Raw genomic sequence first — 26,759 nt, forward strand, 5'->3', positions numbered from 1 at the left:
GGGATCTAAAGCAAAAGTTGATCAATTATGGTTGACATTTAAAAAGATAGTTACACGCTGCAATACTCAGTATTTCCTGGAAAAAGTGAGAAGAAACCACAGTAAGAATCTGTGGATTAGCAGAGAAAATGCATCAAAAACAAAGTTTCGCGGTGTGGAAATCGATTTCGCAGTTTGCAGGGTGCGTCAGTACGTGATAAGTTGATGTTTGAGTAAAGATCTGAAGACGGTGATACAGAAGGCCAAGTAGTACCACTTTTTTAATGTAACCATGACAGGGTTTCTCAAGCATTCTCCAAAAAGGTTTTGGAAGCACCTTTCACCACAAAAATCTGCAGTGTCTAAACTTCTAGTAAATGTCCAGGTTGTAGGTCGACATAGCAAACGCGTTTAATAGCTTTTTTTTCCACAGTATTTTCTTGCGATGATGGCAAGGTACCCGAATTCAATGAGTTCACCACGATACCACCAATTGCTGATGTGAAACTATCCGAGGAAGGATTTTTGTCACATGTCGTTATCGAAATACAGGGGTGTGACATCTGCGCCTATTGCGCCATTATGGTACAAACCAAATTTTCTGTGCCTAATTGCGCCAAAAATGCGAAATCGGTCGAAATCGCGCCACACTGCGCCAAAGTAACTCAAAAACTAAAAAAAAAAAAAAATGTTGGGGGCGATGCTAGATTTAGCGGGAAACTATAGCTTGGTTGGCAACATTCAATCTCGTCATAGTAAAAACACGGCACGGGTACTACAGGGTGGCGCAAGCAACCACCGGATTCGAAGATTTCAGCTGTTGTACCCTCCTATACCTATGAGAGGTTTTTTCACGATTTTCCTACTACTTTCCGCTGTCATTTGTGACTGCATGGTAACGGTGCGCTGTCACGCGGTCTCGCTGTCTGGCCGCGGCAGGTACGACGCACAGTCTATCAAGATGAGCAAACCTAAGTATTTCTTTCGTTTTGAGAGCAAACCTTTGCTTAAAAGTGCTATTGAGCGCCTCCATTGTGTAATTGTTCATTCGTGTCCGTAATCTCAGCAAAATGAACGGCGCCGTCGCCGTGAGTACTTTCGGTTATCACACACGTGCTTCCAGTGCGTGAGCAATCGAATCAATCGGTCACACACCCGTATTTAACGTGCATGTGGCGCTCATAGTTTTTCTACTAATTCACTATTTACCTTGTGAATCACTTTTGTGGGGAGTATTTTTCTATCGGCACGTGCTTTCTACGAGCGCCCGATCGATGTCTGGTTGTAGTAAACCATGCTTCCCTGTTCATGCTCTTGAATCACCTCTTTAAAAAGTTTTGCACTACAATTGCACTTTTTGGCAGAAGTTCGTATAAGCTTGAGGTAACTGGTGCCCACCTAACTTTGCAGCAAAGCCTGTGTTTCCTGTTCTCATCTATGCGCGAGAAACTCGCGTTTTGCCTTTTCCTTTTTTTTTGCTTTTATATTTTATCTTGGTGCGTATGGGCGCTGACGACTTATTGTAACCAGGGTGGACAAAAATAACGATTAATAAAGAAAAAATCTGATTTATGTGACTTAATCAGATTTCTTATGATGTAAGTTGCTGATAAGCTTCTCTAACATTTTCTGCTCCAGACTGTAGACTTTTGTGCTTCGAAGTTGCTCCAAAATGTATAAACTGCTGCTCCAAAACGAGAATTTTGTGCTCCTAAGCTGCTCCAAAATCCAGATTTTTCTGCTCCAAAAATTGCTCCAAAACCTGTTTCACCTGTCTCACCCCTGGAAATACGAAATTGATATCGATCTAACTAAGGCAGGAGGACGTGACCAAATATCAATTTCGTTATTGAAAAGGTATGCTGAATGGTCGTCGAAGTACCTATATCTCATTTTCAAAAAATCGCTCGATAGCTCGTCAGTTCCAAGCAACTGGAGATTCAGTAAGGTCATTTAAGGATGGAGACCCGTGCAGTGCATCAAATTATCAACCAATTTCCCTAGCAACAACCTGCTTTAAGATACTAGAAAACATCATCTCCAAGCATATTCATATATTTCTAGCTGAGCACGGCTTACTTAACTGTGGCCATTATGGATTACGAAGGGGGCTGTCCACTTTTACGCAACTAACGAAAGTAGTACATCTCTTTTCTAAAATACTAGACAGTAGAGGGCAGATCGACATCATTTTCCTAGATTTTAAGAATGCCTTTGATAAAGTGAACCATACAAAATTAATGTGCAAACTAAGTCCTATGTTAAAGAATCAAACACTGCTAGGATGGATCGAGGGACTTCTTTCCGATAGAAAGCAATGTGTAAGTATTAAAGATTGCAACTCGGACCCTTCTGCCATTTACTCTGGGGTACCGCAAGGCTCAGTTCTCAGGCCCCTACTTTTTCTGATTTTCATAAATGATCTTATAAAAAACATACCTGTGCAAGCTAGGCTCTTTGCAGATGATTGTATTTTGAACACCAATGTCATAACTGCGTCTGACCAAATAAATCTAATAAGCGCCTCTCTACATAAAATTCAGGAATGGTGCAGGAAATGGCAAATGTCACTTAATATAGGAAAAACGGTCTGTATGTCCATCACACACAAGCTAAAACCAATAGTATACCCTTACTGTCCTGATGGTGTTCTTTTGGAACGAGTTGAGAGTTACAAATACCTTGGTGTTACTATTACCAGTGATCTTCGATGGAATGTGCATGTAACCAATATCGTTAAAAAAGGCTAATACAAGACTTGCCTTCTTACAGCAGTCTTTAAAATTGGCCACCACTGAAACAAAACTGCTCTCTTATAAAATGAAGTTCTTAACTTGTGGAGGTCTCAAAGGGGTGCGAGGCATCCGGATAGGAGGCCGACCGCGAAACCACCACCCCGCAGCGGATCAGAGTCACCGCTACGACGGGTTCGACTGCTGGCTGCACCCGCTAGCCGGGACTCACGAAGGGAGTACACGGACACACAGAATAGAGGGACACCCGGGGTTTATTTGTCCGGATAAATACAAAGATATAAAGACTAGTAACGGCAAGGGGGAGGTTGTCCTTACCTTGCCGCACTTTCCCGAGAGCCTGGACGGAGGTGGGGCAGCAGAGTGCGTGGCCGCACGTCCGAACATTTTCAAGTCCAGCAGAACAGTCCCTTCTCCGAGCGGCCAGAGGACCCGCTCTCTTTCTCCTTCTCTCCCTGGCGGCTCCAGCCCCGTCAAAGGGAAGTTCCCTACGTCCCCCCCAGCGGGAGGGACGCGGACGGAGGAGTGGCGAGAGTAGACAACCAAGATGACTGCCTCTCCTTGCCACGATAAGGTACGCTCCGGTCGGAAACCAAGTGGCTTCCGACGTCGCGCCCGCGGCCCGAAGGCCGGATCAGGGAAAGGGAGCCAGAGGCTCCCACATTCCCCCCTCCTTAAAACTGTTGGCCCCCCTTTAGGGAAAGAAAGGGTTGCCGGCTCTCATACCCCCAAAATGTATGAAACAAAAGCAAAAACACAAAAAAATACATTCAAAAAGATAAACAATCGCCAACCCCGTCATCCCTCAGAGTTCCCATACGCCGCCTCCTGCCTAAAACAGCATCAGTTCGTCACCCGACGGGAGGTCGGCGTACTCACCGCCGTCGTCGCAGCCGAGGTCCCCGCTGGTCGGTGTGGACGTCGCCGTTGACGAGGACGCCCCTGCCGACGAGGCGTCCCCGGTCTCTGCCGGCATTGCCGGCGTCACCGGGAGCTGCAGCAGGCTCCCCTCCAGCACGGCCGCCGCGAACCCTGGCCTCTGGGTCATGTAGGCCAGCACCGCCTCCACGGCGCCGGGCTGGTCGAGGGCGGCGATCAGGTCGGTCGGGGTGGGGTTGGCGCTCGGCGTGGTTCCCCGGACCCGGTCGCGGTGGTAGCGGCACGCCTCATGCACCTCGTGGAGGCGCAACGTGCCGCAAACGCCGCAGTACACGGCACCGGGATCCGGGGCAAAACAGACGCCCTGAGCCTCCCGGTCCTCCTCGTCCATAGTGCGGCCCAAAAACACTGGCAGCACCGTCCTTGATGGTGCCCCTGGCCGCGGGCGCCGCTGCTGCGACCACTTATGCCACGAGACATAACAGCGAGGCGGCTCCGTGCCTTTCTGAGAAGTCCACGTCGCGACGTGGCGCACCGACCTTCGCTCGCCGCCACCGGTGGTGGGCGCCCCGGCCGCCGATCCCGGAGCCGCGTCGTCCACGGCCGCCGCAGCCGCCGCCGATGGAGCCCCGAGGTGACCCGCCGGTCCGGTCTGCCCGCGAGCCCGGTGCTGGTGGCCCCCATGACGGCCGCAGTCGACCGAAAGGTGGCGGCGGCCCGGGCAGGCCCCGAGAGCGGCGTCGCTCCTGGCCGCCGCGGCCGCAGCCGCCGATGGAGCCCCGAGGGAACCTGCCGGTCCGGTGAGGCCGTGAGCCCGGTGCTGGTGGCCCCCATAACCGCCGCAGTCAACCGGAGGGTGGCGGCGGCCCGGGCAGGCCCCGTCTCGTCGCGCCCTTGGCAATGCATCCCCCTCAAGAGCCGCTCGTCCTGGCGGCCCGCGGACCCGGTCCCGGTGGCCCCCATAGCCACCACAGTCAACCGACAGGTGGTGTTGGCCCGGGCAGGTCCTGAATCGCCGTTGCGGCCCGTGGCCGGAAAAACGCCTTCGCCTCGCGGTTCTCCTTGGTCCCTGTTCAGGAAAACGCGTTTCCCGGGAAGGGCCGCTCTCAGAGGCTCGGGGCTGGGTGCCGGGCTGCTGCTCGCTCATCTTGCAAGAGAAAGACTGAGAACTCAGCGGGTCCTCTGTCATTTCTTGTGCTCGATAGCCCCGGGTACCCCACCTCCTCTCCCCCCCAAAAGTCGGGGCCGCAACAGTTCTGGACCACTTCCTCTCTTTTCCCCAATCTCCCCCGCAAGACGTTGGGAGGAGGAGGAGGAGGAGGAGGAGGAGGAGGAGGAGGAGGAGGAGGAGGAGGAGGAGGAGGAGGAGGTGAAGGTGAAGGAACCGACTTCAGAGGCGGACATCGGGGCATCTTCCCACGTCGTGCGCAGAAAGAACTTACCCTCTGTTCCCCCTTCTTCCTCCCGCGTGGTGAAAGTGGGGCGCGAAACCGCGCGGCGGCGAAAAACAGGCATAGAGAAGCCGGTGGGGCATCCTCTGGCTGATTTTCGCAACTTGGCCGTGGGCGCTTCTTCCCGGCCCGTGGATAGGGGAAATCGCGTGGACCGGCACCTCTGTTCTCGGTCGAAAACGCTGTCAACAAAGGAAAAGCAATCGCTTGCCGAGAACGTGGTTCGCCGTCGGATCCCCAGTGCCAATAGCTGGCCTCGGACAGTGTGCGTACATTAACCGGCCCAACTGCAGAGCGGAAGGGTCCTCGGGAGGCAGGCCACGCAGTGCCACTAACAGAATTAAATGGCACCCTGCGTACACAAACTGAAGTCGCCGGGAACTGATTTGGCGATCTCCCCTTGCTCCAGGAGCACGAAGGCGCGCTCCGACCGGTTGCGTTTGCCAGCCGATCGTTGACGCCCTCCGAGACCCGATACAGCGTGACCGAACGAGAGTGCCTAGCCATGGTGTTTGCTCTCCGTAAGTTCGACATGTTTGTTGACGGGACTACCTTCGTCATTGAGACCGACCATGCCGCTCTAAGGTGGCTAACCCGCCTTCGAGAGCCTGCAGGTCGCCTGGCGAGGTGGGCGCTGACGTTACAGCGCTACGACTATGTGGTGCGCTACCGGAAAGGGAGCACGAACGTGGTGGCCGACGCTTTGTCTCGGGCCCCCGTTGCGTGCGCGAGCCCTTCCGAGTCGGAAAGCCAAACCAAGAATGTGATTGCGTCCGAGCCACGCACAGCCCCGTCCAACGGAACATCGGCCCCCCCGTGTTCCGCAGACGCGACCGTGAACCTCGTCGACCCTATAGGCGGCGTGGGGATCCCCTTTGGCAAACAAGAGCTACGAGAAGCACAGCGGAACGATTCGTATTGTCGAGAAGTTATCGACAAACTCATGAAGGAGTCGGACTCGTCGGAATCGGGCGCCGCGGCCGCCGGGCGATCAGCTGGTACTGCTGAAAACGCCGAGCGCCGGAACGCCATTGGTGGTGTGGTTGGCGCGTTGGATTCGTTCCTGCTTGATGCTGACGGGCTTCTTTTGCGGTATATACCATGTGAGAATGAGACATCTGATCCGTTCAAGGTGGTGGTACCCCGCGGGCTGAGAGGCGCCCTGTTGTGCTTCTATCACGACACCCCCTTGGCCGGGCACTCGAGTGGCCCTAAGACTTACCGAAAGTTGTGTCACTCTGCTACCTGGCCGAATATGAAGAGGGACGTTCTCAGATACGCCCGCTCCTGCCACCTGTGCCAAAGCCTCAAGCCACGAGGCGGCAAACCCCCCGGCTTGTTGCAGCCCATCAAAAGCCAGCAAACCTGGTCTCTTGTGGCTTGCGACATCGTCGGCCCTTTTCCAAGGAGCCCGAGGGGTCATCAGTACCTGCTGGTTGTCACGGACTACTTCAGCAAATGGGTGGAACTATTTCCTCTCCGAACGCTGACGGCTCGAGTGATCCTAGATAAGCTACTGGAAGTGTTCTCGCGCTTTGGGTATCCCCAGGCTTTGATAACTGACAACGCCAGCGTCTTCACGGCAAAGGTATTCGTGGACACCTGTGCAGCCCTTGGCATTAAGCACAATAGGACCACGACGTACCACCCCCAGCCGAATGTGACCGAGCGTGTCAACCGCAACCTCAAGCCAATGCTTGCGGCTTATGCGGAGCGACACAAAGATTGGGACACCTATCTCCCTGAGATTGGGTTTGCTCTGCGATCCACGGTCAACCGATCAACGAGTTTTACCCCTGCCATGCTTACCTCCGGGCGAGAGCTCCCGAACCCCATGGACTGCGTGTTGGCGGCGAGTGATGGGGTGAACGACGCGCGGCCAGCCTATGCTGATTACACACGGCAGCTCCAGTCGCGGATAACGGAGGTCTTCTCTAAAGCCCACCGAAATCTGGAAGCGGCAAGAGCTAGCCAAAAGGCCCAGTACGACCGCTCGCATCGAGACGTCCGCTATCAGGTGGGCGACCTCGTGCTGAGGCGCGCGCACGTGCTTAGCGATGCAAGCAAGGCCTTCTCAGCAGCGCTGGCGCCAAAATGGTCGGGCCCGTACCGAGTTAAAGGGACATGCTCCCGCCTTGTCTATAAACTAACGGACCTGCAATGCAGAGACGTTGGGGGACCGGTACATGTCTGCGACCTGAAACCCTACACCAGGAGGGAGGGGGAGCCGACCGAGGACACCTGTTCCTCGCGGCAGCAGACACGCTCGCGGCGAAGCGGGGCCAGCGGCCTTTGTCCACCTCCCCGCTATCCACTGCGGAGCCGTCGTAATTAGGGACGACGAAATGCCGGTCTCCGCGCGGGGCGTCGCGCGCGCGGATGCTCTCTCGCAAAGGGGAGACCCGCGTAGCGTCATCATGCGGGACATCGGCCCGTTGGGACACCGAGTCGCGCGGATGAAGAGACTGAGCGCTATAACCACTGGGTGGTCTGCTCACCTCGCCAACGGCGTTCCCCTCCAGGGTGGAAGGAGCGCCGGGCGTTGGCCGCGCCTGGCCGGGGTCTCTAAAAGGAGACGGGGTCAGGGGGTCCTCAGCCAAGGTGCATACTTCACGGGAGAGTCCGCTGGCCAAGGGCGGCGCAAACCAGCGGCCGCCGACAGAGCCGGTGGCCGGGTAGCCGTCGGGTGGGAGTGGGGCGGCCAGGGGCTGCCCTCCCGTAGCCACGTCCGCCAACATGATCAAAGCTCCGAAATCGGGCTGATCCGCGGACATGGCTCAAGAAACCCTAACAGCGGGGCAACCACAAAGTTTACGCTAAACCATGACAACGATAGGTGCCGTGGTGCCACGTTGGGCGCCAGAATGTGGAGGTCTCAAAGGGGTGCGAGGCGTCCGGATAGGAGGCCGACCGCGAAACCACCACCCCGCTGCGGATCAGAGTCACCTCTACGACGGGTTCGACTGCTGGCTGCACCCGCTAGCCGGGACTCACGAAGGGAGTACACGGACACACAGAATAGAGGGACACCCGGGGTTTATTTGTCCGGATAAATACAAAGATATAAAGACTAGTAACGGCAAGGGGGAGGTTGTCCTTACCTTGCCGCACTTTCCCGAGAGCCTGGACGGAGGTGGGGCAGCAGAGTGCGTGGCCGCACGTCCGAACAGTTTCAAGTCCAGCAGAACAGTCCCTTCTCCGAGCGGCCAGAGGACCCGCTCTCTCTCTCCTTCTCTCCCTGGCGGCTCCAGCCTCGTCCCCGGAGGGGCAGGCGAGCCCGCCAAAGAGAAGTTCCCTACGTCCCCCCCAGCGGGAGGGACGCGGACGGAGGGGTGGCGAGAGTAGACAACCAAGATGGCTGCCTCTCCTTGCCACGATAAGGTACGCTCCGGTCGGAAGCCAAGTGGCTTCCAACGTCGCGCGGCCCGAAGGCCGGATCAGGGAAAGGGAGCCAGAGGCTCCCACAAACTTGGTCTAATAGTATGTCAAATAAATAAATAATCATCCAGATTAATTTACTAGCGTCAAAACAATTTTTGTTTCTTAGGGAGCTTCCCCCTCAATTCTACAAATACTGTGTCGCGGTAGTTAACCAGTAGGTAATGTTGTCGTCTGCACAAAATGGCGACATAGACAGGACTGAGATGGGCAGAGTCAGTGTCAGATATTGCTCCAACAGCGGCACCATAAGGACGTGGCGCACGCGAGTCAACGGATGACATTTGATGTTTGATATTATGCTCAGATAATGGTAAGATGGCCGACCTCATTGAGCTCTGGCGTCGCCTATTACACCGCGGTGTAACCTTGAGGTTTCGAGTTGTACGCCGACACCGTACGTTGTTTTAGCTACCGCATGTTGGGCTACAGAGGAGAGTTTGAAACAATCGCTTGCAACTCTGATTGGTCGAGCCGCGTTTCAATACAATCGTCAAACGACGAGCTTGCTGATAAGCTCGCAGAGCATGGGTGAGAAGCCTGGAAATATAAGTTAATGAATTGTCTTTGCATACTTGAGGGGCATGTCAAGTTACTATTGGGGAAGATCGTGGTAAAGGAAATTTAATAGAAAACTTGTGATTACAAAGCCGGTCGTGGAAGAACTACAATGTCTTAGGGACACCCACGAAAATAAAAGGTCCAAAACGAATGTGCTGATAGTCAACAGATCACTCGTGCGCGTCCCTTCTTGCTACTGATTTCGCAAAGTTCTAAGTTTGAGTCCTCTTGGGCTTTAAATTTTTTATTGCTCAACTTTGTGTTATTATAATTCTAATCCACAATCGAGTTCCACAACCGCATTTCACTACGAATGCAAGCCGCGGCAGGAAGAGCAGCGTGGTTATGATGGTCACCAATCGACAGAAGACCCAGGTGTGCTTGGAACCGAGACTGTATCACGATCCCGTGACGTCGTAGCGTACACCTAACACGAGGGGTGATCAACAAGTTTTGCCTTTCAGGCTGTAACTTTTTTATTCAGTGATGGAATTGAAAGATGTCACATTTGAATTAAAGTTTGGAATCTCCTCTTTCCCAGGAGCACATAACTTTTCAATATACAATGTAGACCGCATATAACGTATGTCGCGGGAGTCGCGAAAATCTGCACTATAAGCGGTACCGCGCTATAACCAAAACATCAATTTTTCAGGCCAAAATACATGCCATGAGGCAACTTACCTTTCTAAAAGAATTTATTTTATGTTAGATGAAAAATAAGGCTTAGTTTGAGGAAAGTCTTTATTTCACCAGACTAGTACACTTCTCTCTCAAGTGTGTCACAGATTTTGAAAGAAATGAGCGACTTTTGCCTGGCGCAGCTTTTTAACGGCGTCGCGGGTTGCGGACAAACATTGCGAGCGTTCAGGATTGCTAACGCTAATCACTTTTTTCCGGCGACGAAAACTCGTGAAAATTCGCATCCTTTATACGGTACGCGCCAGTAATACCTTCAACTTGACCACAGGCATGAAATGCTCCAAATAAGAAATCCGGGCGATGTTCGAAAACACAAATGCCTAGAAAGCACCACTGTAGTCGAAGTAAACGAACACGACGACACGGACGTTTCTGCCGTCTTGAGAGTGCCGCCACGACATCGCCGCACGAGTAGGTGGATCTTCCCTTCAAGTACGTGCTGGGTTATCATAGCGACACACAACGAAAATTCACAGTCAAGGATAGCGCTTTTACGCGGAACGATGAGCTTCACCACGCCTTCTGCGTTGACGATCACAACCGACGCCATGTTCGCGGATAGAAGCAGTCGGCCCGCGACCGGCATGCAACGCGCGCAAACACTTCTCCTAGACCTGCGATAGGTCTGTCGTTGCGGTTGTTTGTTTCCAACGCAGCGGAGGGATGCACGCACGAGAACGACACGTGCGTGCGTCCCTCCGTCGTTATGGCAACTGAAGCCTCTCTCTTCGCTTCTCCCGCTTCTTCGAGCAACCTCCTTGCCCCGCGAGTACCGCTGCGGCTCGCGCCGTTATCTAGTGTCGCACAGGGAAGCGTGCTGTCTGCGTCGGTCAGTCGGCGCGGTCGCTGGGCTGTTCCAAAAACCTCACTATAACCGGTATTTCCCTTCGCGCACCTGCATTTTAAGCGGTATGTTAAATACATGGAGTTCTATGGGAGGCGAACCGGTGGTTTAAAAAAGCCGCGTTATACCCGGTCCTGCACTATAAGCGGTTACGTTGTAAGTGGTCTATACTGTAGCAGCCCCCACCGGCAGCTACACACTTTGCTATCGGTGCACTACCCTCCACATGCCGTCATAGATGATTGAGTGCGGCTATTGACACCAACGGCGCACTGCATCGGTAACCTCATCACGCAAACTGTGTACCCTTCAGATGTTCCTTTATCTTGGAAAACAGCCAAGAGTCTGATGGCGCGAGGTCCGGTCTGTAAGGGGAACGAGTTAAAAAATCTTGGAACTGTTGCTCCTCCAGCTGCAGTTGGTCTTGTCAGTGGCTGCCCTGAATCATCTACGATGGCATGCTTAGTGTGCCTATAGCTGCAGTGCACCGCCGCCGGTCAGGACTATGTATTGAAATGTTATGTGCTCCTGGGAAGGAGCAGATCCCAAGCTTTCATCCGAATGTAACATCTTACAATTCCATACCTGAATAAAAAAGTTAGAGCCTGCAAGGCAATAGTTATTGGTCACTCCTCGTACAAGAACGCTGACCTCAATGTATTTATCACTCCCAATTTATTATTTGAAAATTAAAGCTGAATACTATTTGTTCAACCTTTTTGCATAGCTACCGTGACGTTTTGTTGCTCATGCTGCCCACAGGTGTCACATGGTCATTTTAGACACTGTTTATAAATTGCAGACGCGGTACTTCGCCGTAATAGTACTTACGAATCAACATCTTTAGGGTTTAATTAATAAATGTAAGAAAGTAGATCCAGCTGATATCTTTTCTTTTGATGACCTCTGCAAAGACCGCAGGCTAGCAGCCACTCTGCACTGACAAAAAAAAGTATAATTTACGGCAGTGACACTAGATGTCCATTGGGACTGACCTCTATGAACTACCGAGCATTCGCCCATTCCACAATAAGTACCCATCAAGAAGGTTATATTGGCCAAAGCGTGGCGTTTGTATTCTCCATATGTGGAGCGAAGTGTAATGACAGTAGGCTTGGCCACGAAATGTCTCCTTATTCTCTCGATTATTGAGGCTATCCTTTCCTGCCTCTTCTTTCTTTTGATAAGTTCCCCATTTTGTACCACAGTCTCGGGTAATTTTCGTCGTGATTAGGAAACCCAGTTTATGGATGCCGCCATGAAACTATGGGGGCAAACATCTGTGTTTCCATAGCATTGCCGTGGCAACACGGTTGTTTGCCCCATAATTTCATGGCGATGTCCATTGAATCGGTATCGAACAGGCGAGACTTGGAGACCAACACTTGCCTGACCAGTAGGAAGTCGGCGTGTAGTGGACGCTCTCGACACCGCGCCGGGAGCGTTGTCTAGAGCGAGTCGTCGTAGTGCGGCTTTGGAGAGCGAGCGTGTCGGTCGTCATACGCGCGAATGCCGGAATTGACACCGCGGGTTGAGAAAGCCGTACAAGCCCTGCTTCCAGAAGGTGTTTGTTTCCCTCCGCTGTGATAAGAGTGCAGTTTCGCATTGAAACCTACTTTGGTGCGCCGACTGTATCGAAAAGCCAGTCACGACAGCGAGCGGACGAAGCGGACCGCAGGCACAGAGCATGATAGTCTAAGCCTAACGCCGGCGACCGAGCGGCGAGCAGATGATGGTAGCTTGGATGACAGTGCGTCAGTGCGCAAGGCAGTCTAGGATTGAGTTCCTTTTCCGGCGTCACCGGGCACGACGTCATGCCGGGTCCTGCCCTTTTTAAACGCCCTCGGTGCGCACCCTTCAATTTTGTTACATTCAGAAAACGCACAGCGAACATATCTTGACATATTGTTGACCTAAGGAGTGCTCACCTCCCAGTTCTGTGTGATCATCTCCAAGTTTTGAGCGGGCACTTGCTCAGGGTTTTGCGCTAACTTCCTGCTGTCTAAACAAACGCACGACACAATTACCTTTTACTCAGCTTTATCGTTGCTTCAAATGACCGGTCTTTTCCACTCCTGGACGATGCAGGGGTGTTGACCGGGAGGTGTGTGCCTGCACCTCCGCCCAACCAGACCCTGCATGTGTGCGAGATTGCAGGCTGGTGCCCCGTGGAGCAGAATTACGGACCTCTGTGAGACCCTGCTCAACTTCTCCATCATTGTTTCATCACGTTTTGCTGGGCTGTCTCACATTTATCTTTTTTCTTCTTTTGCCACGTTGCAGGAAAAATGGACAAGCCCTGTTCGGAGATGTCCGCAACTTCACTGTGCTTGTCAAAAACTACATAGAGTTTCCTCTTTTCCACGTCAGAAGGCAAGTTACAAAACAATGTTGGTGGCTTGTACTAGAATGGTATTAGGGTCACACACCTTTATAAGATAATATCAGTTTAAGAGAGCGAACTACAATCCTGGCCCTTTCCTTATGGTTTCGACATGTTGCCGTGGTCGCAATAGTGAATTCCCATTTCACAAATGAAATATGAGTCTACCAGTCATAAATGACTGCTACTACATACAAGTTGATCAATTTCGCGTAGGTACTAGTCTTGCTCACTCACAGTAGTCGTAATGGAGAATAAGGTTCGTCGGTGCGAGAACTGCAATGGCTGCAGAAGACCTTTAGCTTTTCTCTGAGTGTCGGACAAATGCACCGCATCTTTGAGATGAGAAGCACAATTGAAGGAACAGTGCTGCTGCATCTCTCAGCTAATTTAGGAAAAAAAAATTCAAATTATTTTTTTGACTTGCTGAGTGGCAGTGGCTGTCGTCGGCAGTTTCATGGCACCACTGCTCTTAAATGTGTTGGCATTTACCGTATTTACTCGCAGAATGAACGCACTTTTTTTTCCGAAAAATCGATGCAAAGTTGAGGGGGGCGTTCATTACGCGAAGTAAAATTTTTGTGTCCGTATTTACTCGCATAATGAACGGACCTTTTACCCTGAAAAATCCAACTTCTTATCTTTTTGCGCGCGGCGCCCGACCCGGTAACGAAACTAAGCTGTGCAAAAAAAAAAAAAAAACTCCTTTTTTTTTTTAGTTTTTTGGTTGTTTTTTTTTGCCTTTCACAAGCTGTTTTGTTTGCTTAGGCGTTGCTTAGGCGAGAGCTCCCGTTTATCTTTCTTATCTCCTTGCGCGCGGCGCTCGACCCCCGTAACCAAACTGCGCTGTGCACAAAAAAAAAAAAAAAAAGCTCCTTTTTTTTTTGTTTGTTTCTCATTTCCGTGTGTGTGTGTTTTTTTTTTTGTTTTTTTTTTGCCGCCTTTCGCAAGCTGTTTTGTTTGCTTGGAGGGCTTCTCCGCTCCTCTTGCGCGCGGCGCGCGACCGCCGGTAACCAAACTGCGCTGTGCAAAAAAGAAAAAGAAAAAAAAAAAAAAGCTCCTCTTTTTTTTTTGTTTTTTCTTAGTTCCTTTTTTTTTGCTGCTTTTTGCAAGCTGTTTTGTTCGCTTAGAGCGCTTCTCCGCTTCTCTTTCTTACCTCCTTGCGCGCGGCGGCGCGCGAGCCCAAAGTCCAGACTGCGCTGCGCAAAAAAGAAAAGCTACTCTCCATGTTTTTTTTTCTTGCTCCCGTTGAATCTTTGCGAATTTTTTTAACGCCTTTTGCAAGGCGTTTTGTTCGCCCACGCTGCCCATGCATTCGCGACCTCGCTGCACCAGGATAGAAAGTGCGTTCATTTCGCGCGCGTGGGGGGAGGTGGTCAAAATTTTGACGTCCGAGTTCGGGGGTGCGTTTATTACGCGAGTGAAAAAAAAAGTCGAGATTTTTAGAGCCGACTTGGGGGGTGCGTTCATTACGCGAGTGCGTTCATTGTGCGAGTAAATACGGTATTGCTCCGGTGCATGCAGCCGACTTTCGTCTGAATGGTCGTGGTTTGGACTAGACTAGTTTCGTGAGGACACGGCGCAGTTCCCGCTTTGCTCTTTCATTCTGTTTGTTCACCCGTTACGTCCATTTTCCCTCTTGCATAAGAGGGAAAGGGTCTCGTCGCACGCTTCCAGGGACGTGCCACCATTGACGCACACTTCTCTTGTTACGGCACCGTGGCTAGGCATGACGTTTCGTTTTCCCAGTATGCACGACTTGTTTGACAACGTAAATTCGAGGCGTGGCGACGACGACGCTTGCACGAAACCGCCGACATTCGGGAGGAAAGGTTGGCTCTTGGAAGATAACAGTATACGGATAGTGGCGGCGGTCGGGGAGAGCTCTTTTGGCTACATCCGAAACCGCCGACACCCGTGAGAACAGACTGGCTCTCCGAAGACAACAAACTCTTGCGCTAAATGACAACGCATTTCACCAAGAATTAGCGTAGCGACAGCGGTGATTTTGGCGTCATTCTTAATGGCAGTGCTTAGTTTTGACTTTTTTTTTTTTTTCGGTGCTTGGTGTGTTCTATGTGCCATTATTTTTAAGTTGCACTTAGCTTTCGACGCTGGTCATTTAAATTTTTTTTAGCGAATTTCGGGACCTTTCTACGCGGCACTTTGACTTGTGGTGCTATTACTTTGAGCAGTGCTCCAGCTTCTAATTAAAGGGACAATGAAATATGGCCACGTAAACCACTATTGTTGGTTGAACCATGAATACTACGACAAAAATTGTGAGTAAAAATTTTATTTAATGAATTCAGTTTTCCCGCCAAATTTAGCGGGGAAATCGAATTGGTGCATACGTCATGACATCAATTTTTCCGGTAAATATAGCGGGGAACCTGAATTGCTGCATAGGACATGTGACATAAATTTTCCTCTCAATTTCGTGGTGAACCTGTTGGACTCGTGACGTTGGGTCACGTGACATTAATTTTTGTTATGCCAAATTTAGCGGGGAAATTGATTTGATGCATAGGTTGCGTGACATTAGTTTTTCCGCTGAATTCAGCGGAAAAGCTGAATAGACGCATAGTCACATGACATAAATTTTTCGCTAAATTTTGCCTGGAACCTGAATTTGTTTGTAGGTCTCATGACGTCAAGTCATGTGTCATCTATTTTTCTGTCAAATTTAGTGGGGAAACTGAATTGCTGCGTAGCCAGGATGAGGCCAGAAAGTTTCACAAAAGTGTGGGGGGGGGGGTGGGGTTAACTACAGCATTAATAACTGTCCAGGTTGTTAATAGTGACTCCACTAAATCCCAAATAGCCAAAGAACACAGAAGAGGAATTTATTATGATTTTAGGCATTTCGGTGTGTTAACTTTTACCAAAAGAGATGATGAAAAGCCAAGTCAGCTCTCCTCCTTGCCTCACCTGTGAAATGAGCCTCGTCAGATTGTACCCCAAAAATGCTTGAATGCCTGCTCTTCTAGCTCGTGGCCAGAAGCTGCCATTAGTGTTAGATTCAAATCTGTTCATGTGGTGTGGCCCCTTTAAATGACAGATTCAATTGAATGGCATTTGGGGCTGGAGGACTATTCAAGTTGGGAGATGAAATTGCACATGTGATGCCCTTACAACGGGCGTTGTGTGTTTCAACGCAAAGTGGAAGTTTGAGGTACAGTAGACTCTCATTATTGCAAACTCCAGGAAGCCACAAATTTCGTTTGAATTATCTGAAGTTCTATTTATCAAAACGTCATATAAATATGATGCAAGATCCCCGCAGGGGGCACCTGTGAAAGCAGGTGTTTGGAGAGTGGCGTCTCCACGTACCCCGAGCCCCGCAGGGGGCGCCTGCACCTTAGGTGCTAAGTTCTTGGTGAGTAGCGTCACCACGGACCCCAGCCACATGGGCCACCATACCCGCACGCAGGGGGCACCTACTTTGGTAGGTGCTTGGTGACTGGCGCCACCGCGAATCCCGAGCTATGTGGGTTTACCCACCCACGCCTGGCTGTGCGTGGCTTAACCCGTGTCCGGGGAAAAGGGGACCCTGGTGGTTGAGCTCAGCGTGGGGTATGTTCGGACCCTTCGGGGCCCCCCGGGCGAGGCAATACACCGCTTCGGCCCCTGCTTCTCGTAGACGGGTGTCCTGGCTTGGCCCGACCAGGATGATTCAGTCAGTCGCCTCTTCAACCCTCTTCTTTCGTCTTTCACTTTTCCTCCCACCTCTTTCTCTTTTCGTCTACACTCTCTTCCTTCCCTTTTCACCTTCTTAGGCGGCAAGGGCCAACCTTGAGTGGAAACAGGTCCTGTCCTTGCAACCACACTAGGGTGTAGTGCCCGGGCAGCACTGGTAGATTAATTGTGTCAGCCAAGCCCTTCTTGCTATGGCACATTACCTACCCCCTTGTAGGGCTCCGTGGTGGGCGGTGCACCCAGGCACTGAATTTTCCTCCCATCTCATATGGGTCTGCGCAACAAAAACTTTCTTGATCGGCCTCTGAAAAGAGGTCGCACCGAAGCTCAAGTCACTCTCAAAACATCCATTATACATGAAAAATTTCCAAAATTTCTTGTCTCGCATTCTGAAGAGGAAAGACCACTTTCTAAACTGTCCCCTTTCCTGGTCGCCAAGGTACTGGAAGGAATCGTTGGAAAGGATTACTCTGCAAAAAAGATGGCGTCCGGTGACCTTCTAGTTGAGATCAACACCAAAAAGCAAAGTGAGGCCCTTCTTTCTCTCAATGCTGTGTCTGACTATAAAGTAAATGTTACTCCACACCATAAGCTTAATACAGTTCAAGGAGTTATTTCAGAGGACGACCTAATGGACTCACCTGACGAGGAACTTGTCGAAGGCCTTTCAGACCAAAGAGTAGTAGCTGCTCGACGCATCACCCTTCGTCGTGAGGGTGTGGAGCGAAAAACAAGACATGTTATACTGACTTTTGACGCCACTACACTTCCAGAGACCATAAAGGCAGGCTACATCCAGTGCCGTGTTCGCCCCCATGTGCCGAACCCTCAGCGGTGCTTTAAGTGCCAAAGGTTCGGCCATGGGTCACGGAGCTGCCGAGGAAGTGATACTTGCGCGAAGTGCTCCAGTAAAGAGCATGTCGCTGACTGTTGCGAGAACGATCCAAGATGTGTCAACTGTGAAGGTCGTCATCCAGCTTACTCACGCTCTTGTCCGAAATGGAAAGAAGAAAAAGAAATATTGGCTCTGAAAACCAAAAAAAACATCTCCTACCATGAGGCAAAAAAATGTTTTTCCTTTTTATCAAAAGGAGGATATGCCGAGGTCGTGCGCAGGGTACCCGCACGGCCTATGATGGCGTCGGCGGGAACACAGACTCCTCCAGAAGGAGAGTGTCTCCCGTCAGTGTCCCATCTAAAACCCACGGGAGCGGTGCCAGCTGCACTGCGCCCCAACCACACGGTGGACGCTGTTCCTTCAACGTCCACCCTGAAGCGAGGGACGGCACCCCCCGCCACCCCTGCCTCCCTGCCTCCCAAAGGCCGGGGACAACCCCGTGTCTTGACCCAGCAGAGAGCCAGTGAGCCGTTAAGGCTGCCGACCCCAGCGGGTCTCCCCCCGGCTCCCCCTGAGGAGCCTATGGACGAGAGTGGACCCAAGCCTGGCGAGGAATGTCTCCTTGCGGGATCTGACACCTCCCTTTCTGCCACCAGTGACTCCACTGGCCAGCAGAAAGGGGCTGTAAAGAATAAAAACGCACCGCGCAAGAAGATAGGTTTTAACCCATAGTCATCTCATTTAACTTTTTACCGGTTTTTATATTTACTTCGCACTGGCTAAGCATATAGGTATTATGCAGTGGAACTGTCGCGGCCTTCTACGTAACATAGATGACATCAATTCATTTTTTGATGAGCTCCGCCCTGTTGCTATTTGCCTACAGGAGACTTACCTGACTGACTTGCACACGCAGGTTTTGCGTCATCATCAAGTTTTTAGGAAGGACCGCCATTCCTCAAGCCCTTCGGGTGGTGTAGCAACAGTGGTTCAGAGTGGAGTGGCATGTGCCAAAGTTCCTTTACAAACTTCACTTGAGGCAGTTGCAGTTTGCATCCTTCTTGACTGCCTCATCATTCTAGTGTCACTCTACTTACCACCTAATGTTCCGCTGCATCTTCATGAACTCCAAGCACTCATCAACCAACTCCCCAAACCTTTTTTAATCCTTAGTGATTTTAACGCCCACCATCCTTTGTGGGGAAGCTCTCGTCAGGACTCCTGAGGTGGAGTTGTTGAACGACTTTTATTATCAACTGGAATCTGCTTGCTAAATAAGAAAGAACCAACATTTTTTAGTGCTGCCCACAATACTTTTACATCAATCGACCTATCGCTATCATTGCCATCTCTACTTCCATGCTTTTCATGGAATGTTTTAGACAATCCTTTTGGCAGCGACCATCTACCCATAATTTTAGAGTGTTTTACCAGTTTCATCAATACCAACTCGATTTCCGCGATGGAAGTTGGAAGAGGCCGACTGGTCTATTTTTGGTTTAGAAGCAGCACTTGATCCCTCCCTGTTTCTTCATATGACTCCCGAGGATGCGACGCTTTACGTTACAGAATGCATTATAAATGCTGCTTCCGCTTCAATTCCGCAGACTTCAGGAAATCTTCCCCGGAGGTGCAAGCCCTGGTGGAATGAGGAATGTACTTCCACTCGGAAAAGCCAGAACAAGGCGTGGGGAACTTTTCGGCGGTATCCAACTTTCCGTAACTTGATCGAGTTTAGGAAAAAAACAGCACAAGCTCGATGGACGCGAAAACGGGCAAAGTGGGCTTCTTGGACAAAGTATGTTTCATCCTTAAATAGTTTTGTCACGGCTAAAGAAGTATGGGATTGTCTCAAAGAAGTTTGCGGGCAGTACCATGCTTTCAGGATTCCACTTTTTCCTTCGATCTCAGCATCTCTAACAGGGCAAGCAGACGTCCTCGCAGAACATTTTCAGCGTGTTTGTAGCTCTTCCGATTACAGTACGGAGTTTGTGAAGTTCTGGTCTACCGCTGAAAAACAGAAATTCACTATGTCAGGCTTTAACTCTGTTACGTACAACAAACCATTCACAATGTGTGAACTTGAAGTTGCTCTCAGCTTAAAAAAGCAGTCTGCACCTGGGCCAGACAGAGTTCACTACGAGATGCTCAAACACCTCTCTCATGAATCCTTGTACCACCTGCTATCCTTTTTCAATTACCTTTGGGAAGCTGCTGCTTTTCCGCATACTTGGAGATGTGCCCACGTTATACCTTTGCTGAAGCCTGGAAAAGATCCCTCTCTGGCTACAAGCTACCGCCCCATAGCACTTACAAGCTGCTTGGGGAAAACTTATGAAAGGCTTATAAATCGCCACCTTATGTTTTTTTTGGAGGAGAAAAACTTTTTCGATACTAACCAGTGTGGCTTTCGGGTTGGACGGTCGACTATGGACCATCTGGTCCGACTTGAGACCGTCATACGCGAAGCCTTTGTTCACCGGCAGCATTGTGTGTCCGTGTTTTTTGATTTAGAGAAGGCATACGACACTACATGGAGGTATGGTATCCTTCGAGATCTGTGCAACTGTGGAGTGCATGGCCGCATGCTCCGTTGCTTACAGAACTATTTAAGTGAACATACATTTCAAGTTCGATTAGGCTCGACTTTATCCAGTGTCTTCTTACAAGAAAATGGTGTCCCCCAGGGCGGAGTCTTAAGTGCCACTTTATTTGCAGTTAAGATAAACAGTCTGGCTCAAGTTATACGATCATCCGTTTCTTACTCTCTTTACGTGGACGATGTGCAAATATCTTTTTCGTCTTGCAACCTCTCTAATTGTGAACGGCAATTGCAGCTCACGATAAATAGGATGAGCAAGTGGGCAAATGAAAATGGTTTTAAATTTTCCCCAGAGAAAACTGTGTGTGTGCCCTTTTCCCTGCGACAAGGTCTATCTTTGGATCCAATCTTACAATTGAATAACACAGAAATATCGGTGAAGCACGAACATAAATGTTAAGGCATGATCTTTGATAAAAAGCTTACATTTAAGTCTCATTTAAAGGAAATAAAGCAGAAGTGCTTGCAATCCTCTAACATCCTTAAGGTTCTGTCACATGTATCTTGGGGGTCTGACAGGCGATGCCTTCTACGGTTGTACAATGCTTTAGTTCGGTCACGCCTGGATTATGGAGCGATCGTTTATGGTTCAGCATGACCTTCCACACTAAGGATGTTGGATCCGGTTCATCACCTTGGGCTCCCGCTTGCCACTGGGGCATTTCGCACATCACCCGTATTAAGCTTGTATGTGGACACACATCAAATGTCTCTTGGAAAACGGCGACAGTACTTGAGCCTGTGTTATTATTACAAAGTCCTCTCGGATCCCAAAAATCCTGCTTATAGTATTTTACACACCCCTCAGTTCTGTAAATTGTTTGAAAACAAGCCAACAATTGTGCGCCCCCTAGGCTTTCGAGTTCAAAGTATCTGTAGCTCTCTCAACCTCCCTGTCCCTTCCACAAGTGGTGTTAACTTGCTAAAATCTATAGAGAGAATTGCCCCTTGGAACGAGCTACCCGTATGTTGTGACTGGTCTTTCACCAAATACAGTAAGAAGATCGTTGCTCCACAGTTTCTTCAGAAAGAGTTTATATCTTTGCAAGAAAGGATATCTAGAGGTTGCAACAAGTACTATACCGACGGGTCGAAATCTCTAAGTCACGTTGGTTGTGCAGTTTATTCTAGTAACTTTGGAAGAGCTGTGCAGCTTGACTCAATGGCAAGCATCTTCACCGCAGAGCTCTATGGTATTTTATTAGCCATTGAACATATTCTGGACAACAATGTATTGAATGCAGTCATTTTTGTCGATTCGCAAAGTGTCTTATCTGCTATTTCTTCCAGAGTTTCTACAAAGAATATTATACTTACACAACATGTTCTTATTAAAGTAAACAGAGCTCTTCGCCTTGGATGCACTATCAAATTTTGCTGGGTACCGAGTCACGTAGGAATCTCAGGAAATGAGAATGCAGATCGCCTGGCTGCATCTGCCACACACTCAATAGTATCTTTTGGCCTGCCCTACCAGGACTTTAAACCACTTCTAAAGAAATCTCTTTTAAAGACTTGGCAGCTAGAATGGGACGCTGAAACCAATCATAAACTCCACGTGATTAAACCCATGATAGGCATCTGGGAAAGTTCATTCCACAAGAACCGCCACCTTGAGGTTCTGCTTTGCCGCTTGAGAATCGGCCATTCACGTTTGACACATACATACCTTCTAAGTGGCGAAGATGTTGCAGTTTGTGCCCATTGTGGGGAATTACTTACAGTTTTACACATTCTATGGGAATGTAGGTTTTATCATCAATTGCGCGTATCATGTTTTCCTGAACTCTTTAGAAACCATCTTCCCTTTCATCCTATGTTTTTACTTGGAGACAATGCCTTAGTACCACTCAGACGAGTTTTTGATTTTATTAACAAAACTGGATATCTACACCAGTTATAAAAAGTTTCTGTAGCCTAGCATCTGTTTCATTTGATCTTTAAAACACATTTTGTTTGGCGCATTATGGCCACCGTTGCCGCTGTGCCATTAAAATCTTAATCCTAATCCTATGATGCAAGATAAAATTATAATTTGCCATATGAATGGCTACACATACAAAGCATATATTTTATAATTTCCTCTACATAGGCTACTGATTATAAGCAGCTACGCCACACATGAAATATTTGTGAAATGTATTTCATAAGTTTATTTACTTCTCGAAAATGTTGTTTATCGCGGATCGCTTAGACACCACATGACAACTCGAAACAAAATGAAGTTTGTTCATTGGCCCAAGAGGGTGTAATGTGAACTTTTATGCAGGCTACATATATGAAAACGGGCACCGCGCAGCAGTTTTTATAGCAACTTGCATGGACACTGCAAAGTGGACTCGTGCTATGCCACCACGTCACGGTGTCCACGCATGTTACTATGGAAATTTTTGCATGGTGCCCATTTCCATAGCTCACGGTGCCCCGCTTGAGCCCCATTGAGCGTGCTTCTCACCGAGCACCGGTGCTCTGCGGAGAAGCAACACCCGCGGAAGCAAACTCCGTGGGTGTTGCCTATCTGCAGTGCACCGGTGCTAGGAAAAAAGCACATTCAACAAAGCTGCGAGAACAAAACGCATGATTTACACGAAAACACCGCTCGAATCAAGCGGCTTCTGAATACATTGAAAACATAACGGGACAACCGAAATTTTTAAATTGGTTTGAATTAATCAGAAATACAAAGTATTTGAGTTTGAATTATCGCGAGTGTATTGTACATGGAGTAGAATTTCTCGTAAGTGTAGGCTCTAGACAACTGAAACAAAGAAATTGTCTCTCTTCGAGTTGGTCATATCTTTTGATAAGTGGAACAATTCATCCTGGTTTAAGATCTTGAACTTGTAGTTTGTACGCGGTATTAATTTCTCTCAAACATAATCCTTATAAACTGAAGTGACCCCATGAAAATGCATTGTGTTAGCGAGCCCAAATATTTGCGAAGGTGTGCAAGTGTAATTTTTTTTTTTTTTTCCGCCGCTCGATAATAATTCATGCGCTTCTCTTTTTGCTTGCAATGCAGGAGCAACATTCAAGCCAGTGACAACAGCACTTACCTCAAGTACTGTCGTTACAACGCGGACAGCGACCCGCTGTGCCCGGTGTTCAGGCTGGGCGACATTGTCGAGGAGGCTGGGGTCAACTTTGAAGAAGTGGCAGTGAAGGTGACGTGTGCTTTTAAAGCGACAGCTTTATCTGGGTACCCTCCACGGATCTTGCTTACTCGTGTTGGTGTTGGTTGCGCCGCATACAAAGCCACGGGGGAAGGTCGTAGCAGCAGAGGACATCTGGCGGTTCGACATCCTAGCTTTAGTCGTGGCATAGCAATAGGAGACTTTGGAAATGATGCAGTTGCTCTACTTTGAGTTCAAGAAGATGCAAGCGAGATGCAATATATTTGTATAAAAGCCTTCATGCAGGGTGTCTAGCGACTGGGAAAACCGGGAATTGTCAGGGAATTTTAAGACACCTGGAAAAGTCAGGGAATTGTCAGGAAAATTTCCAAACAGATTGCAGAGTCAGGGAATTTATCCCATGCTCGCCCGCTTACGCTAGAAGCGGCAGGCACAAGCAGGCATAGCCACGAGCGCAGTCAAGTGCGGCGTCGCGACCCCTTCCACGCGCTATGCTTCACACGAGAGCACGTGCGAAACTGGCGACTCGTCGTTGTTTTAGTACACTCTAAAGCCACTAAATAAGCTACACTTTAGGGTAGCAACGCTAAAGTATGGCGGCTAAAGAGTTATTCACAGTTACTAGTGAAGCAGAGTAGCAGCGGCAGTTTTGTTTAGTTCGTGACTCTAGTCAGGTGGTGTTGCTCTAGTACGAGGAGAGACAGTTGCTCTAGCGGATACTAGGTGGTGCGAGTCACCACTTACTCGAAAAAGAACAACCGTTGTTCATTCATCTACCCTCTGAGAGGCGCGCGCCTAGCGATCCATTCGTTTGTCAGATATGGTCGATATGGTGCTTTCGCGTCTCCCCGTAAACGCAACCTGGACGCCTGTACTCTACGAGCTCTGCCACGTGCGTTTGTGGCTGTGGGTTGCGCTTTCTATCTTGTTATTTTCCTAAAGTGGAGGTATGTGAAAGTGACTATGTCGCTGTCGAGAAAGTGCTCCTTCAATCTCAACTGGACAAACCTGGACATATGCGCGAATGCGAGTTGGATTCGGCCCATTCCAAATGATCCAAATAGTGCTCACTGCGCAATGTGCTGCAAGAAGTTCTCCCTGAGCAACATGGGAAATAGGGCGATTGCTACTCATCTTGAGGGTAAGAAACATCACACTGCTATGAAATACCTGCAAAGCGTTTCCCAGAGCTCAGTCGTATTTTTCAAAACTGCGACAAATGCGGACTTGCCTTCCGCGACAGCAACGGGTGTTTTTTGTCCGGTGGTAACAATAGTGCTTGTAGGGCTCCGGCAATGCGTCTAACCACTGCCACGGAAGCTCTTAGCCCCTCTGTGAAGACGTGGGTGGTGGCTTTTTATTGAAGAAGGAAGTTACAAAGGCCGGGGATCATGTGGTGCTTGAACACTATAACAACTCATGGGTCTTTCCGTTCAGCGGAAGCGTCTGCCTCGCTGTTTCCTTTGATGTTCCCCATGTGTGAGACTGCCAGAAAAATTCAGCTTGGAAAAGACAAAGTGGGATATACAATATGTCGTGGTATCGCCCCCTACTTTCAAGACAAGTTACTGGCAAGCCTCTCTAACGTGCCATATCCGGTGGTTGCTTTTGATGAGTCACTGAACAAAGTAACTCGGAGAACAAATTGATGTACTGATCAGGTGCTGGGACCATACTCCCTGAAACAGTAAACCCGGGTCAATGCTGTATTCTAAACATCTTCTAAAGTTTGCTTTATCTAACTTAAAGAAAATATTTTACTTTGTGAATAGTGTCTAGTGAATGGGGGGGCGGGGGCGGGGGCGGGGGGGGGGGCAGGGGGCAGGGGGGGGAAGGGGTAACAGCGTGGTAACATTTTTTCTCCCCTCCTCTGTTGCACAGGAGAATGGGGGTGCTGCCGATCGCGTATTAGTAGAATAATCTAGAAGGCACAAAGGTATTTCAGTCAGATTGTGCGTGCGGCCACATTTCGGAGAAAACGATGCGTGCCCCCAAGGATATGAAGGTGAACGTAAGTCCTCTACATGCTGAGGGCACACAGCTCAGTAAACACCCATCATGTACAATGTTTACCTACTGCCCTAATTTGCTACCTTAGTAAAGAAAAGTCTTTTATACATTTGCAATTCCGTTGCCACATGTCACATTGCGTATCATTCCAATAGCAAGGGCTCATTCCAATAGCAAGCAAGGCAGTGCAACTGTACGTAAGGTAGCAGTAGCACAATACTAACAAACCGCAACCTGTTTTTCGATTTAAAACGCGTTCCATTTCGCTTTTTCGGGGAGTGCTCGTGTGACTGGGAGGTAGGCGGGTGAGGAGGGGCGGAAGGAAGGGAAGTTGCGAGCCGCACTGTAACACGTGAAGAGCGCAACACACAGCTTCCGCCACTTCCTTGAAAACATTAATGTGCATTGCACTGAAAAGCAACGAGTGTAATTAGGGCAAACGAGCGCATTTCTATTACCTGAAGAGCTAGCCAAGCAAACCCGATGATGATGATTTGCGGCCCTGTACCTAGCGCCACCACAACAAAAACAGCTGCGAGCAATTTTATTTTATACAGTAAAACCTCGTTAATTCGGGTCTCATGGGATGGGCAAACATGTCTGAATTATCTGAAAGTCGAAATACCGAAAGGACAAAGAAAACTGTGCGAAAACGTTTCCCTGTGACATACCTTTATTTTGAGAAGAAATCTGTTATTGCCACCTGCTTTCTGGACGACACTTGGGCGGAGACGGCAACTTTCCTTAGCGCGGTCGAGTGCTCCACCGCACTCGCACTGTCAGAGAGCTACACATCCCGTGCGCTGACGATTTAGCACAGCAAGGCCTCTTCTACTTTCGGGTACACCACCTTTCACAGCCGCTTTCTTTTCGCGTTGAACTTCTCGCTCTCGAAAGCCTGTAGGATCTCGGCCTCAATTTTCATGTATGTGGCCAAAGTGCTTCTTTTGACGTCGTAACTTTCCATCACTTGTTGTCGAGAGGAGCCGTCCTTCAAGGCCCTCACTATTTCCACTTTCGTCGCTAAATTCTTGGCCTGGTACAGCTGCAACGGAAAACGAGAGGCACAACTGACCAATGATCGGAGCGGCAAAATTGCGACACCCAGCGCTATTTTTCCCAAGCGTGCCGATAGCGAGAGAGCCAGTCACGTTGCATGTTTCAATGCGGGGGTGGCCGGCGACAAAATGAGATATAAGATAGCTGTTAAAATGCGGGCTTTAGGATGGCTGCTTTCACCCCGCGTTGAGGCATGAAACGTGACTGTCACTCTCGCTATCGGCGCGCTCGGGAACAATAGCACCGCGTGTTGCGATTTTTCCGCTCCGGTCGTCGATCGCTTGTGCTACTCTTTTTCTATTTCAGCTATGCTTCTGCCGATTCCATGCCAGGAGAGCAGCGCGCTGACGCCTGGCAATGTCGAGGAAAACTGGTGCGAAACACGGAGAACCGGAAGAGCGAAGAATCATGGGAAAACCGAAAAAAA

At 49.5% G+C, this 26,759-nt stretch overlaps 1 protein-coding gene across 1 annotated transcript in view; it reads left to right on the top strand.

The window, feature by feature from the left end:
- The window catches only part of LOC120836335 (P2X purinoceptor 4), a 62,261-nt gene that overhangs the window by 17,770 nt on the left and 17,732 nt on the right, over positions 1–26,759 (top strand). Inside the window, exons 5-7 of the mRNA XM_040220777.3 lie at positions 12,696–12,798; positions 12,891–12,980; positions 23,152–23,293. Coding sequence (XP_040076711.1) covers positions 12,696–12,798; positions 12,891–12,980; positions 23,152–23,293 — 335 coding nt within the window. The remainder of the gene's footprint in view (positions 1–12,695; positions 12,799–12,890; positions 12,981–23,151; positions 23,294–26,759) is intronic.

The sequence above is a fragment of the Ixodes scapularis genome, unplaced genomic scaffold (assembly GCF_016920785.2).
Source record: "Ixodes scapularis isolate PalLabHiFi unplaced genomic scaffold, ASM1692078v2 PGA_scaffold1__304_contigs__length_218370807, whole genome shotgun sequence".
Classification (NCBI taxonomy): Eukaryota; Metazoa; Arthropoda; class Arachnida; order Ixodida; family Ixodidae; genus Ixodes; species Ixodes scapularis.